The following is a 15,186-nucleotide window of genomic DNA, read 5'->3' as shown; positions in this document are numbered from 1 at the left end:
GGTCTTTGTGCAGGCTGCGCGCGTACCAAGAAATCAAGAAATCAGTGCCCTTCCCAGCAAACGTGACTTCCGATTCGGATGCTCTACGCGCGCCTAGCGCCGATGAGCGAGCAGCGAATCAAACGCGAGATCTTGTTTTTGACAAAGGCTAATGGCGACACCTTGATGGACGACAGTGTTCAGGTTCATGACATGCAGCTCCTTCCGCAGACGCGCGGAGAGTGAGACTCGGTCAGGAGGCACACTCCTCCGTGACACCTGCCGTACCTTGACCCTTCTATCGATTGATTTCCCATCGAACACGCACGTCGTCGGCTTCTGGCAGGATCTGGGCATGCGGCGGTGCGTGGGGTGAGGCGTGGCGAGGCGAGGCGAGGCGAAACCGCGTCGAGATTCGATAATAAAGGGAGGGACCGGACTCCTCGAAACACAACGTACAACGTGGGCGACACCACCTGGTGACCCGACCGTTGCACAGTCACAGCGTGGCCTCACGCGAGAAGAGCCGAGGAGCGCAACTCTTCTTGCTGCAGCCTTCGAGGCATATTATTGTTGCTGCCCAAAGACATCATTAATCAATATGCATCATAACTTCAATAACGTCGGTCTTTCCAACGACGACCGGGGTTGGATCATGACCGGTTTGAGTGGAATTGGTATGTCCGCCGCAATCTGCCATAGAGGACTGCCATGCTGACATCCATTTCAGCTTGCATATTCGGAGCCTCGTTCATATGCATCGACATTGTCGTTCGACAGTTTCCCGGTAAGGCGGGGTGGAAGATTCAAGACAGCGATGTGTTTCTCTCCGTCTCTCTAAGTTTGAGTTTCGGGGTGATGGTGAGAGAGGTCCCTGTCTGCTTCCACGAGAGTGCCCACTAATGCGTCTATAGTTGTTCTCCGCGCTGTACAGTATGCTGCCGTCTGCAAAGAGCTCGTTAATAAAAGGCGGCTACGATGCAAAGACAGCCGCTTGGATATTGATCGCCTGCTTTATTGCTGGCGTTGCCGGCATTCAGATCATCTCTCGTATCATGCATCGCTTCATACCGCACAACGTGGTTGACTGCGAACATAAGCATGATGACGAGGAAGCTCACAAGGAGCGCGAACATAACCATCCCCCGAACGGTCACGACCATCATCACCACACCAAATCACAACATCCTCGAAGAACAAGTACACAACGACAGAATTCCCATCGAACCTATGCACGCCCCCAGACACACCAAAGGACTTCCTCGCATCGCTCATCGTGCTTGTCAAGTCAAAGTCACTCGCATCTTGCGAGCATAGAGTCGGAGCACGATGAACGAACATCCGAGAGGCGCCCCGAAACGATGGAGCGCAGAACGACATTGCAAAGTCGAATAAAGGAGGGCGTCTCAAAGCTGACTACCGGCAAAGATCCATCGTGCACATGTGATGGCCCTTGTTATGGCTACAGCGACCTTTGTCAATCGGACTGCTTCAAAAGCGTGAATGGTAGAGGTGGATTCAAGGCACCGAAACCAACGTCAGGAGCTCAGCGACCTGCCGCAACTAAGAGCGTGACAGCCACCGAATCGACTCCACTACTGGCGGAAATAGTAGAAGAGCCATTAGCAAGACCGCACACGCGAGCAGCTGCAGAAGGAGCGGCTGACGCCAACATCGAAGAACCCTCAGATGACAGCTCTGCCACGGCCGTCGGCAGCAACAACCGTTCCCATAAGACGCATTCGCACCATTCCGAAGACTCGCACGAATTGGACGAGGAAGATCTCGACCATCCCCACCATCACCACGTTCCGACGAATGCATTTCTCAACATCGGCCTTCAAACATCTATCGCGATCGCATTGCACAAGCTACCCGAAGGCTTCATCACATACGCCACAAATCACGCGAATCCTAAGCTCGGCGTGTCGGTCTTCCTAGCACTCTTCATCCACAACATCACCGAAGGATTCGCCATGGCGCTACCTTTATACCTCGCCATCAACAACAGATTGAAGGCGATGCTCATATCCTTCGCCCTCGGGGGCTTATCACAACCGCTCGGCGCCGGTGTCGCGGCGCTGTGGTTCAAGGCCGCAGGCAAGCGTGGATGGGAGCCGAGCGAGGCAGTCTACGGAGGCATGTTTGCCGTCACAGCAGGCATTCTTGCCAGTGTTGCATTACAGCTGTTCGCAGAAAGCTTGGATCTGACGCATTCGAAGCATTTATGCATGATTGGTGCGTTTGCGGGCATGTCGATACTTGGAATATCTTCCGCCCTTACCGCATAGGAATTTCCGGGATTTGCATGCATGGCAAGGAGTTGTGGAGAGTCTCAGACGCCTTGAGAGGCACATTTGGGTTCCTGGGCAGGGCAGGGCAGGCACGAGCGCATATGAGCATGACTGACATTTGGGGGCGATGGCATTTTTATCGTTGTACCATAGCTGCCGATCGTGGTCACAGCACAGCACTATATACCTAGGCGCAGCAACGTTGCACATGTGAAGGAATGAATAAGACAAAGCATATGATGAACCGATTTCTCCTTGCCATGGTGCCGGCACGAACGACGACTAACATCTCCCAGAAACCCCTCCATCCCTCCCTACCACCATCCCTCACGACCAAACTCACAACATTCGCCGCTTTACGAGCACCACAGTATATGGAACGATACCTCAGATATTCTCGAACAAAAAATCCCACAACTCTTTCGATGATAAGAAAAAGCCCACTCAAACTCCTAGGATTCTTATAATAAGGGAAGCAGTACGTCTAATAGATAAAAAAGTTCTAGGTATTTTGTATTGGGATCTTATCCCATTGCTTCGTTAGGACTAATAGAAGTGCAAATGCGTCGTAACTCGTCAGGTCGTAGATTCTCGATAGCTAGCTACTACAAGAAATGGCAAGGGTTCTTAGGCAAGTTGGGACTTCACAAACGGTGAGCTCTGTCAACAAAAGCTGCTTGTGATTATTGCGCAGTGCTTGTGTTCGGTGGACAGTCTTGAATATACATAGATTCCGAGTCCTCCTCAACGCCACGCCCCACCCCACCCCCTCGCAATCCACTCACGCAAAGATCGGGACCGGAATACCATACTAGATAGAGTCATCCACATCAGCCAAAACCCCACCCACCAAAGCTCTGCAAAGCGTGAATGAAAAAAAAAACTTACATTCAAAGGATTATTAAACCTGAGCCCCCGATCCAAAGCCGAGATTTGCTTAATCTCCGCATCCTCAAGATCAAAACTACAAACATCAAGGTTCTGCGCCAGGCGGTTTTGATTATTGCTCTTAGGAATCACAGCGATACCACGCTGCGTGGCCCATCTAAGGAGGATCTGAGCCGGGGATTTGCCGTGTTTGGCTGCGAGGGTTTTGATATCGGTGTGGTCGAAGAGGAGAGGGGTGTCTTTTGCCTTTTGCATGTTGAGTTCGAGGAAGGATTGTGGGCCGAAAGAGGAGTATGCGGTGACGGCGATTCCGCGGCTTTGGCAGAGATCGAGTAAGTCTTGTTGGACGAGGTAGGGGTGGTGTTCGATTTGGAGGACCTGGGGCATGGTTTTGGCGTAGCGTTCGACGTCGAGGAGGAGGGCGCCGTTGTAGTTGGAGAGACCGATGGCTTTGATCAAACCGCGCTCGTATAACTTTTCCATCTCGTGGTAAGTTTCCTGGAGAGTTGCCTTGCTGAGGGAGAGCTTGTCGTTTTCGTCGTAGAAACCGGGTGGGTATCGAACGGATGGGTCGACGTACTTCAGCGCGATTGGGAAGTGGATGATGAAGAGATCGAAGTAGTCAATGCCCCAGTCGTTGAGCTGCTTCTCAGTGATTGGTGCAACGCGCTCCTTGTCATGGAAAGAGTTCCAGAGCTTGGAGACGATGAAGAGATCTTCACGCTTGACAAGTCCGTCCTTGATCGCGCGTGCTACACCTTCGCCGGCTTCCTTCTCGTTGCCATAATCGCAAGCACCATCGAAGAGGCGGTAACCAGTCTTGATGGCATTGTAGACCTGATCGGCGCAGGTATCATTGTTGACCTTCCAGAGGCCAAACCCGACAAGCGGCATCTAGTCTGCGTCAATGCCTCTCACTTTTGCAATGATCAATGCTGCTCAGACTTGCCTGCTTGCCGTTGTTAAGCTTGATCTGTGGCGATGCCATCTTTGCGTAGCTTCTGGTTGATAGGCGGTTCTGGATATTTGGAGGTGTCACTGCAGGAGAGTGTCTGAGTGAAAATGTTACAGGTGAGGAAAAGGTTGGTGTACGAGAAAAGAATAATGCAACGGATCTGCAAGTTGACTTAGTTTCGGTTCCAATGATGCTGCAGGGCACTCGCCTTTTTATAACGGGCACGCTCATTGCCAACCAACTACGTTTCGCGAAGAATCTGTGGGACAAGCGGCTCCTGGGCGGTACCTAGGAACATTTTTCAACAACTTTTTCCAAATTTATCTGCTCGCGGCAGAATGCATCTCTTGAGGTGTGGTGCCCCATTGGCACTGCGAGCTGTAGCGGGGCAGGCCATCGTTCAACTCGTGGGGCTGCGCGCGACACGGCTAAATTGCAACTCACGGCAGAAATGAGCTGCTGAATGCGAACGCTCAGCAAAAAGAACACTTGGCGCCGGAAGATGTCAATTTGTTGCATGCATTATTATTGCGTGTATGCAAAATGTCGGCTCGCTTGATCCCTGCTTTCACACGTGCCGGAGGGAGAATTGAGCCTCTCTATGCCTGGGCTATCCGGGGTTTCGTCAGTCACTTCACGCCCGCTGATCGCGGGGAAATGGGCTATACGTAAAATCGCGATTTGTTAGTAGGCCACACGTAAATCTCGATATAATCGTACTTTCCAGTCCCATTCGGATATCTAGGTAGATGCTATTATAAACCGCGAGTCCAAATATTATATAGATAGCCTTATCCGAGTGTGTAGTAGCTATAGACCTTACTACCGCTATTTTCTTATATAATCCTTAGCAGGCGCGTCCACCTTATTCTAAAGCGCGTATTCTCCTATTCCTTCTCTTCTACTATACGGATTGTATATAATCGTAGCTATAGGGCGTAAAAAAGGCAAAAAGGCAAAGAGAGTATATACTAAGTAGTTAACTAAGATAGAGAGGGCGGAAAGGGTAGTAGAACGCGTCGTTTCGAGGTACTATAAACTATAGGCTAAATTAGTCAATCTTAGTATACGAGAGGTATATAGGATTAAGAGGGCAACTAACCTATATTCGCGAATATACTAGCGATTAAGAGGCTATCTATCGCTCCTATCGCGGCCGCCGACTAATACTAAGTTAATAGAGGCTTAAGAGCTAGCGCTAGCGGATTATTATCGAGAGAGGGACGAAATAGGGATGTTCTTACTAGTAGCGCTAATTAGCGTTATTACTATAGACATACTAAAGAGAATGTCGCCTAATAAGGTTATACTACTATTCAGTAGTAACTAGGCTAAGCGATTCCTAGCTCGGCATAACCTTAGTAAAGTAAAGTCTAAACCTATTAAGAAGCAGCGTAAGGAAGCCTATAACCCTTCGACGATAAGGGCGTAGTTTAATCGGTTTAAGGCGATAGTAGAGCGACTAGGTATAAAGCCGCGGAATATATAGAATTTCGACGAAACCGGTTTTCGGATTGGTATTAGTAGCAACGAATACGTAGTTATAATAGATACGAAGCGGCGCGCCTAGACTAAATGCGATACTAATCGTACGTATATAACCGTAGTCGAGACCGTTAACGCGTACGGCGAGGTAATTAAATATTAATTAATTGTTAAAGGTGTAATAGTTTAAGAGCGTTAGATACTAAAAGAAGGTAAGTCTATTGCCGAGACCGAGTCTATTGCCTAAGGCAATAACAACGTTACTTACTAACTATACCCTCGTTATTAGGTAAGGACAACTTCTTAATTACTATTAACGAGTCTAGTTATATAACGGACGATACTGCTATATACTATATCTATTAGTTTAAGCGCAAGACGAGACCTAAGGACCTAAACGAATAGAGGGTGCTACTATACGATAATTATAGCTCCTACTGCTTTAAGGAATTCGCGGCCTTCGCGAAGCGCTATAAAATTTAATTATAGGGCCTATAACTATACACTTCGCACTTTATATAGCCTCTCGACGTTATACTATTCTAAGTATACAAGTTAAAGCATAGACAAGCGGTCTTAGAGGCTATATACCGTAGTGTTAGTAAATTTAGTATTCCTAAGTTTATAGAAGCCCTTTTAGCTATTCGGGTAAAGACATTTACTAACTATAATATAAGGGCCGCATTCCGTAAGACAGGCTTGTTCCTAATTAATAGAGAGGTTCCTTATCGTTACATTCGAGATTAGTATAGCGCTATAGACTATAATTGGAACTAGTAGGTAATCGAGGGCGAATTAGCGTAGAAGGAAGCCCGATACGAAGAATCGCTTGCAATAGTAGATACCGCTTAGTAGGAATACCTTACATCGGTTAAGCGTAAACGTTCGCCTAATCCTAATATTGTCGATCTAGATAGGTAGCACCGCGCTAATAGTCGTTACTATTTAAGAGATCTCGAGAATATAATTGCTTAGGGTATGCTATCTTTACTACCTTAGCTAATCCGGACGCTAATACCCGAATTGCTATAATAGTTGCTAGTTACTACTACTAGCCCTCGTACGATCTAGGCATCTCGTAGTGCTATACAAGCTCGCAACTTCGTAAGGACTTCCGACGTCGCTATCTAAAGACCGCACTACTTAGTATCGATACTATATTATCCTTATTTAATCTATTCTCCTTATTACCTATAAAGCAAGTAGAAGCTATCTATAATATATTAGTCGATACGGCTATCTGCAAAGGTAAAGAATACAAGCGCAAATACAAGTCTATAAGCCTCGTTAAACGCGTAAGAAAGCGCTAGAAGGAGCAACTAAATAGGCTTATTCGAGCTAGTACGATTAAGGCTTCTAAACTACGCTTACAACTTACTTAGTAAGACAAGGAAATAGCTAACAATTACTACTAGAAGATGCTCCGTAAGGCTAAGTCCCTATATAACAAGGCACGCTAATATCGACTAAAGTATAGCGAGGCCTTTCGTATTATATTTAATAATAATAGTAAGACTAAGTTTATAGACGTTGTATTATAGCCTATCGATAAGCTACTATAACGTGCCTTCGACCTTCGGCTTCTTACTACTACTATTACTAATAACGACTCGGTAAAGAAGACCGGTAATCCGTACGCTAATATTATTAGCGAATATAAGCGATATACTTATACCTCCGACGGCGGCGATATTACTTATACGTAGAGCTAGGTATAGACACTATTACTGCCGAGCCGCACCTACGAACACGAAGAAGGTAACCTTCTAACCTAGACTAATGTTAAGTTAAAGCGGCGATTAAACGGCTTATTCGCGTAAGAGCCTAACACTCGACTAAACTAGTTGTAATAAGATAAGGCGCTACTTAATAAGGATACTATATATACTATAATTTGGCCTTATCTAGTACATCCTCGTCGCCGTTAAGAGTCTATATAGCGGAAGCGGTATTTCTACGAAGATCCGAAGAAAACTAGTCGTTATAAGGGCTTAGTTGCTAGTAGCAAGAACGACCCTATTAAGCTAGAAGACATATAAGAGGCGGCAGTTATATACTAGACATATAGGCTAACCTATATAGTAATTAATTATATAGTCGATGCGAGGTACGCGCTAAGGCGATAGGAATAGGTATATATAGTCGTAATTTGCTCGAAAACTACTGCTTCTTAACTATAATCGCACGTACTATCGATTTCCTATCTTATACACTATACAATATACGCTAGCGTCGAGATTTACGTGTGGCCTACTAACAAATCGCGATTTTACGTATGGCCGAAATCCCCGAGCGCAGGCGAGGGGTGAAGTGGCTGACGCAACCCCGGATAGATGAGAGACGGTAATCCGCTCAGAACCGCCCAATGCTTACGTACATTGTACAAGTGCTGCGTCCGGGGCATGGGAGGAATTCAATCTGCTGCCCAATTGCCATGCTCAATATGCTGGAGACATTGGCAAGCCTCCTGGAGGACTTATTCGCTGCTATGTTACAGCCTCCTGAACGCCGCGCTTTTCCTTCGCTCCCGTCTTCGCAATGCCGGCCTATGATGAGAATCTCTTGGTGAATTTTGCGATGACTATGCACCGTCAGTATGATTCGAATGTCGATCGAGGTCTGCCACACGTACTGTGAAGTGCAACAACAGAGATAATGAATCCAATCGACAAAACCATGACCACAAACGGGTCGACCTTGAGACCTGGAGACTCATCGGTGTACAGCCCTGATAGAACACATCAGCTCGCATTCTCCATGTAGATAGGCGTCGCATTGAATTGTGCTCAATTGTGGCCTCCTTGCGCGGCTGGAGTTCACCTACTCAGCATAGTGCTGCTGCTTCCACCTGCACCTGCGGCTCTTGTGCTCGAGGGACGCTGGCTAGCAATACGGTCCTGTCTATCAGCAGCCGCCTTTCTTCGAATTGCGGTCGCTGGTCCACCTGGCGCCTTGGGCGATGCCGGGCGTGCGGTGGTGGTGCCCGTGGTAGGCGAGTTGATGGGCGACGAGGGGCGAGGAGAGGACTATAACAATAACAATAATCGTCAGCACTGAAAGATTGATCATTGGGATTTGCGCGTGCTTTGATCATTGCGCAATGCCTCTTTCATAATGCGACATGCGATGTTCGTGAATGGATGGACAGAGGGGGACTCGTAGTATCTGGCGTTCGTACCATTTTGGAGGCGCGTCAACCGAGGCTCTGACTATGTAGGGATTAGAGGTGATGATCGCAGTGTGTCGTGGTCGGCGTTGCAGCAACGTGGATGTGTTTCGCAGTGTCTTGAGCAGTCAATAAATCAATATTCCCAAGAGCTTCGAAAGGGACACCTTGACACCTTCACTCTTGTGAGCCGCAGAGCCGCATCGGGCCGGCGCAGTTTGGCCTCAGGCCTCGACCTGGACAAACACGATCTACAAGCCCTCCCACTTGCCTCATCAATCAAGCACAATCACATGCAAGGCCAATCGAATTTCAACCTTTGTCCCTCATATGAATGTATTTCATTGCGTCCGTCCAAACCATCTTTTCTGACCCTAAGGATTACCCGCGAAAAAGCAATCAGGATATATGGTTGGTAGCAGAACGCATGCATGCCGACTCCGATCCCCATCCCCATCCATCCAGTGCTGTGCATCAATCCTCAGCTACATCATATTTGTACTCAAGCAAGAATCCCAATCGCGCAACTCCTCCCGCATGAAAAGTGTGGCCTACAAGCCTGATATCAAAGAAAGGGAATCACAAAAAGGCACGCCGCTCCAATCCCAATTCGCTTCGCTTCCACCAAAAAATGCAGTCTGTCCAGAACGAGCGCCAGTCGCACCGCACTGTGCAACGCTTTGCAAAACAACCCAATGACACCGCGTCCAAATGCCACTCGTGAATGCTGCAACAAGAATAACTCCACCGCTAACCTGTCATCATTGATTGACCTCTGTCTCTCCCAGTTGCGAATGAATCATAATTTTCAGTCTTTCTTGGAATCACGCTCCTAGCCCCAGACAGAAGGCTGCACGGCGAGGGTATTCTTGTTGGAACCCCAATGACCGCTGCTGCTGCCCCAGTTGCCGAGTCCACTGGAATTCTTTTCTGCTGCAAGGGCCGGGTTCGATGCTGCTGATGTCGAGCGTTCGTCTTTGCCGATGTTCCCTTGTGGCCCGTCGCTGGCGTTGAAGCCATAGCTCAAGGAGGATGGAGTCAGAGGGGTGGTTGCGCGGTTGTTCATCGCACCAGTGGATCCAGCACCCTGTACCGGTCGTGTACCAATGGGCGCAACGCCTTGACTGCCACCCTTGGCTCCCGGCGCAAGTGGCGGCGATCCGCCTTGAGAGGAAGTGGACGTGCGACTACTCTGTTGAGCATTGTTTAGTAGGCCAAATTGCTGAATTGGTGCGTTCGAGGCAGGAGATGCAGTACTTTCCGCACGTGGAGGCATTTGCACTGCACCATCCGCACCAGCTTGAGCTTGAGCTTGAGCGCCAAATGGATCGTAAGCCAACGGAGAAGGTCCACGACCGCCACTCGGAACACGAACATCCTGAGATTGCGAGCGCGATCCGTCCGCGTTGTACAAGCTCGAGTTGTCGCCATACAATGCACGGTGCTGACGCGCGATAAGTTCACGGCGATCATCTTCGCTCATGGTCGCAGGGCTCATCGATCGGTCGCTACTGGTTTTCCCACCAGATACCGCTTCTGCTCACTTAGTTTGGAAATGTACAAGAGAGGAGAACAATTCACTCACTTCTGTTGTATTGCTGCTCCTGGTGGTAGTTGCGCAGCTCCCGTTCACGCTGGGCAGCCATCCTGCGCTTAGCCTGGAGCATTTGTTCTGCCTCGCTTTGCCTTCCACCTGGAAATCGCTGACCCGCGTAATAGCCTTGGAGTCCTGCAGAGCCTGGTCGCGCGCCGTCAAACTCGCTCATTGACGAATGTCGCGATGGGCCGCCCATTCGTGGGTCGGAATCGTACCCGAAGCTTCTCCCTCCTCCCAGCATGCTTTCTCTCCGCCCAGGCGCACCAGGCACACCAGCGCCGGCTACCTGACCAGGAAGCCATTTCCCGCTCTTCATAAGATTGTCTGTGGCGCGATCGATCTCCTCGAATTGCGATGCAAATGCATTGGAATCGGCGAGCTGGGACGAGGCGGAAGCGGTGTCGGAGCGCGAAGGCGGCGGCTGTTGTTCCCATGATGGCTGACGGCCTGGGGCCGACCAGGAAGCAGCGTTGTTGTCGTAGAAAGACATGGTGGATTCGGGACAGGCGTAGAAAGACGGGTCAGATTAGGGTATATGGACCCGGGTTAAATGCAACAAAGATGCAGAAACAAAAGTCGGCTGGCTGACAGTGGCCACGTTAGCGAAGAAGCAAATGCCTTGTGCACGATGGCGATATTCCGTACAGCAGCGCCGGCACATGCAGTCGCGGCGAGAGCAGGCCGCGGGTAGGCAAAAGTCAACGTGGACGGTGGACGAGCGGACGCAGGCCAGGCGCGCGGAGCTTCTTCTTGGGCAATATGGCCGGAGGGCTGTTAAGAAAAGATGTGCGATACGTACCGCTTGCACCTGGGAATGGCGGAAGGCAGACTGCAAAGGAACGACGACGCCCAACGATTGCTGCAAGAGAAGAAGTAGTGGAAGACTGGAGACTGGGCGCAGGCAGGGCCTTGGGCGAGTGGAGAGAGACCAATTTCATCGATCGCTCCTCTCTGCCCGAGGCCGTCTGCTCATAATTTCGGCTTGGTAGCGCTCGCAGCCGTTACCTTAGCAATTGTCAACGCAGGCCAATACAGGCGACAGCTCGACACGACTCCTTTCGCCCAAGACACACGTCCAATGCGCCTTTGCGCCGTCCGCTGTGCAGTGAAACATGCCCGAAATCTTTGTGCTCAAGAAATAGCCGAAGCGCAACAACCTTCCTTTCCTGAGTAGAGATGTCAATACACGGTTTATTTAACTTTCGGGCTTATGAACACGGTGTACACCCTATGAACATATACGGGACACAGATTAATCAGCTGCGGGGCTAGTATAGACCCACATTAGATACGAGTTATTACGGGGGATATCTACCCTCCGGGCCTCCGGTATAGTTATCCGCTGTACCCGGCTGTAATAACCAACGTATTCTACTATTCATAAGGATGGACGGTGGACCTTAGAGGCTTAGAGCGGCCGTATACACCGTAATATCACCGTATACACGAAGCTTGTGATGCTGTGTCTAACATCTCTATTGCTGAGTCCCTTGATCTGATTTTAAGGTGGGTCCGAGTCCGAGCAGAGGCTGGAGCCTTCCGCCGAGTCTCCTTGGAACCCTCGAACCTTCCATCTACACACTCTGGCCTCCTTCAACTCACACTCCGGCCCATCTTCTAGCGTCCACCTCAATATCTTCTAGATAGCCTTCGCTGCGAGAGAACCCCTCGGCGATTCATTGACACGCCCACGACATCACGGTTCATGCACCATGCAAGCGGTGGCAGCGGACCTTTGCATCGACCCGCGTTGACCCCGCGCGCGATTTATCGACCTGAGTCTTCGGCATTACCAATCCAAAGCTCGTCTATGCCAGGCAGTGAGGAGTATGCGAAGTCATCCAAAGTCTGCCAGGGGGAGCAGTCCTCTTGTGCCCGATACTGGCATGGACAATGATGACAGACACGACTGCGGTGCAACTCATCTCACATGGCGCGAACTCCATGTGCTGCATCCTACTCACTCCATCTATCCGACGACCTGGTCCAGTATCTTGTGCAACAAGAGCAGTGCGCCTACCTGACGAATGACTTGGGTGGTGCAGTATCACATGCTGAAGCTTTACCGACAACCACGCTCTGCCTTGTGACTTTGCTTCGGCATCGAACTCAGGCGGAGATCGCTGCGACTGGCCGGCAAGACCGCAGGACACAGGTCAGCAAGTCATTCAGCCTGCTGTCCCCAGGTCACAAGTACCGTGAACATATGGTTGGCGCAAATGCACCGAATAGGTAAGGCCGATTACCGCGCGTCTGATGTGAGAACAGCAACGCTTTTCTCTTCAGGAACAGGAGCGCTGCGCTGCGCTTTTATGAGGAGCTTCCTGCACTTCTCAGCCATGACAGAGAACTCGACATGTGATGTGGCTGAGTTGGCGAGCATCCTGCTTTCGCGTTGCCTAACCGAGTTTCACAGACAAACACGACCGCTGTTGCGCGTTTCAGCTACTGTCCAACTGCATGGCATATGAAAGATGTTCTCATACATCTCCATTCTTTCAACCATCTGCATGCCTCCAACGGAGAAGCGAGATATCGTTGTGGCTCGTTGGATTCGTCACGCGCAGTCGTCCCTTGCACAGCTCGCTATAATGTCTTACATGAGACCACTATCATGGGAAAGGTGTGGAGGCGAAATGTTTGTTCAGGCACGAGCACGATGAGGCAAGCATCTGGCACCTGTCTTGCACTTGATCTGAAGCGCGTGCTACACCAATAAGTAAGTCTCTTAACTTCCAACTGATTGCTCGTACACTTAGTCTGCACCGTCTCCAAATTTCTCGATTGCAGCGCCGACATCGAGTTCGAAAAAGGCTCAAACATGACGATGGACAAACCTGGCCTAATCGATCTTCCACCGGAGCTCCTCCTTGAGATCGTCACGTATCTGTCCACATCCTCGCTCATCTCGCTCAAGCTGGCGAGTCGATACTTGTTCTCGACCGCGCCATCACCGTCCCGGGATTGGTTCAAAGTTGCTTCAGACTGCGAGAAGACAGCGTGGGAGCGGGCTGTCAACGAGCGTAAGGAGCGCACAGGCGGCAGGCGGAAATGCGTACATTGTGGCATCCTCGCCCAGTTGCGTCGTTTTCCTACCAGTGCGCCGCTATGTCACTGGCACCAGGCACGGTTTATGAGCAGTACAATTCCAAAATACGTGGAGAGCTCGCTCAAGATACGCCTGCTAGTGCTTGCTCGGGAGAAACAAGAGCCGGTATGGGTTCGCATACAGAGGACATACTGCGTGCATGCTCGAGAGGTCGTTGGCTGGCATAGTGGAAGCTGTGGGTGTGGATGCAACAGCTGTGGGCATTTTGAAGTGGCATGCCTCGTCCGGATTTGGAGTCACTTGGACGCGCCCAACATCATCGAGCTGACGCGAGACGGTTGGTATGTCAGCGAGGAGCACTGGACAGCCAAGGGAAGCTGGAGAAACAGGATCTATGCGCGGGAGGTTCGTGGAAATCAGGATTCTTTGGTCGCATATCGAAAGTTGGTTCCAATAATCGAGCTTCCATCTCGATAAATTCGTATCTCGTCAAGCATTATACGATGACGCGATCTACGGCAACTCGTATCTCACCTTTTCAGGATCTGGTTGTGGACTCTGCCGCGGCTTCTCTGCCAATCTGACAGCCACTTTGTTCAACCTCTTCTGGTCGAATTTCTTCCCATAGCGTCGCATCGTCACCGCCAGCGATCCTTGCGCTGCCGTGAGACATATCACCAGCGTCACCAGGACGACCTGCACCGCGCCCAGCGCAACGCGACATCTCTTCTTATGGCTGAATTGCCATAGGTATTCCTTTTGATATCGCACGCTCGTGACGATATCGTGCCTGAAGTTCTGCGGACTCCACGTCGGGTCGTAGTTGTTGCTGCAGATGTTGTGGTCATAGAAGGACTCTGCGAAGAATTGCAGGATGAGTAATCGGCAGACTGCGGATACGAAGGTGTCGAGGAGGAGGAAGTGGGAGAAGGCAGTAATGAGCACCGGCTTTTTCTGTAGATGGATAGAAAGATCAGTATTCTGTTCCCGAACACTCCTCCAAGCGGCTGAATGCTTACTGCGAGTATTCCGGCCAATCCGAATATACTCAAGACCGTACCAGCCCAGGCATACAATGATATGCTCAGTCCGATGTAGAGAGGGTCGTCGGGTAGATATGCGCATGAGCGCGCGACCAAGAGGTTGTAGATGCATGAGAGTAGGGCAATGGTGGTCGCGAAGCTCGCGCTCGTACTGTCACGAGAGTCAATACCAGAATCGGCATGTTTCGAAAGTGAAAGTCACCGACCTCTCGGAACTCTCGCCACGCCCCGCCATCAAGTAAAGACTTCAACTTCCCTACTGTTGTTCAACTATGATGTCCAAGAAACTCCCAAGAGACATGATGACAATGTGACGATGGGAGGAGGAGAATTGTGCTGATGTGATGTACGATCTGATGATGACAAAAGCCTTACATGCAAAGAGTGGTGGGCTAGTTCTAAGACGACTCCAATAACACGGACCTCTTCTTTCTCATCACACATCACCGCATCTTTCGTTCCTCGTGATGATGCGATTATGCATGGCGAAGGCCAAACTCCGAGCCCGTGCTTCCGTTCCGCGAGATCCGGGCGCAAGAATCCAAGTGGACCGTGTGGTATGGTAGGGCTGCGGGTCGATCAGCGGATGGCTGCTGCTTGATTGGGTGCAGGCTTGTCTTGCTTTTTACCATCAGAGTTTCTTGGAATGTCGGTGTCGGTGCTTCGGAATGTTGTGATGGGATGCGTGGCACAGGTGCGAATATGTTCTCGTTGAGCCTGTTTTTGCAGA

At 50.1% G+C, this 15,186-nt stretch overlaps 5 protein-coding genes across 5 annotated transcripts; 1 reads left to right on the top strand and 4 right to left on the bottom strand.

Annotated features, from left to right (window-relative positions):
- Window positions 1-580: 580 nt before the first annotated feature.
- Window positions 581-2,270, top strand: MYCFIDRAFT_44394 (uncharacterized protein; the record flags this gene model as incomplete). The annotated part of the gene is made up of 5 exons (XM_007926068.1): window positions 581-656; window positions 710-840; window positions 894-1,261; window positions 1,352-1,478; window positions 1,599-2,270. The coding sequence occupies 5 exons, from the start codon at window positions 581-583 to the stop codon at window positions 2,268-2,270; spliced, it is 1,374 nt and encodes a 457-aa protein (XP_007924259.1).
- A 784-nt stretch (window positions 2,271-3,054) lies between these two features.
- MYCFIDRAFT_187110 (uncharacterized protein) lies at window positions 3,055-4,149 on the bottom strand (the record flags this gene model as incomplete). Its single annotated transcript, XM_007926279.1, has 3 exons — window positions 3,055-3,084; window positions 3,162-4,055; window positions 4,111-4,149. 3 exons carry the CDS (start codon window positions 4,147-4,149, stop codon window positions 3,055-3,057), a joined length of 963 nt encoding a protein of 320 aa, XP_007924470.1.
- A 3,998-nt stretch (window positions 4,150-8,147) lies between these two features.
- MYCFIDRAFT_187109 (uncharacterized protein) lies at window positions 8,148-10,854 on the bottom strand (the record flags this gene model as incomplete). Its single annotated transcript, XM_007926278.1, has 5 exons — window positions 8,148-8,182; window positions 8,234-8,329; window positions 8,426-8,627; window positions 9,612-10,300; window positions 10,353-10,854. The coding sequence occupies 5 exons, from the start codon at window positions 10,852-10,854 to the stop codon at window positions 8,148-8,150; spliced, it is 1,524 nt and encodes a 507-aa protein (XP_007924469.1).
- Window positions 10,483-11,602, bottom strand: MYCFIDRAFT_207077 (uncharacterized protein; the record flags this gene model as incomplete). The annotated part of the gene is made up of 6 exons (XM_007926277.1): window positions 10,483-10,948; window positions 10,992-11,135; window positions 11,173-11,193; window positions 11,219-11,332; window positions 11,386-11,530; window positions 11,583-11,602. The coding sequence occupies 6 exons, from the start codon at window positions 11,600-11,602 to the stop codon at window positions 10,886-10,888; spliced, it is 507 nt and encodes a 168-aa protein (XP_007924468.1). The 3' UTR covers window positions 10,483-10,885.
- Window positions 11,603-12,976: 1,374 nt separating this feature from the next.
- Window positions 12,977-14,638, bottom strand: MYCFIDRAFT_195054 (uncharacterized protein; the record flags this gene model as incomplete). The annotated part of the gene is made up of 5 exons (XM_007926276.1): window positions 12,977-13,071; window positions 13,202-13,349; window positions 13,606-13,737; window positions 13,948-14,367; window positions 14,609-14,638. 5 exons carry the CDS (start codon window positions 14,636-14,638, stop codon window positions 12,977-12,979), a joined length of 825 nt encoding a protein of 274 aa, XP_007924467.1.
- Window positions 14,639-15,186: the final 548 nt, after the last annotated feature.

This window comes from Pseudocercospora fijiensis (genome assembly GCF_000340215.1).
Source record: "Pseudocercospora fijiensis CIRAD86 unplaced genomic scaffold MYCFIscaffold_3, whole genome shotgun sequence".
Lineage (NCBI taxonomy): Eukaryota > Fungi > Ascomycota > Dothideomycetes > Mycosphaerellales > Mycosphaerellaceae > Pseudocercospora > Pseudocercospora fijiensis.
The sequence above is the reverse complement of the archived record's forward strand: the minus strand, read 5'-3'. Positions and strand labels throughout refer to the sequence as shown.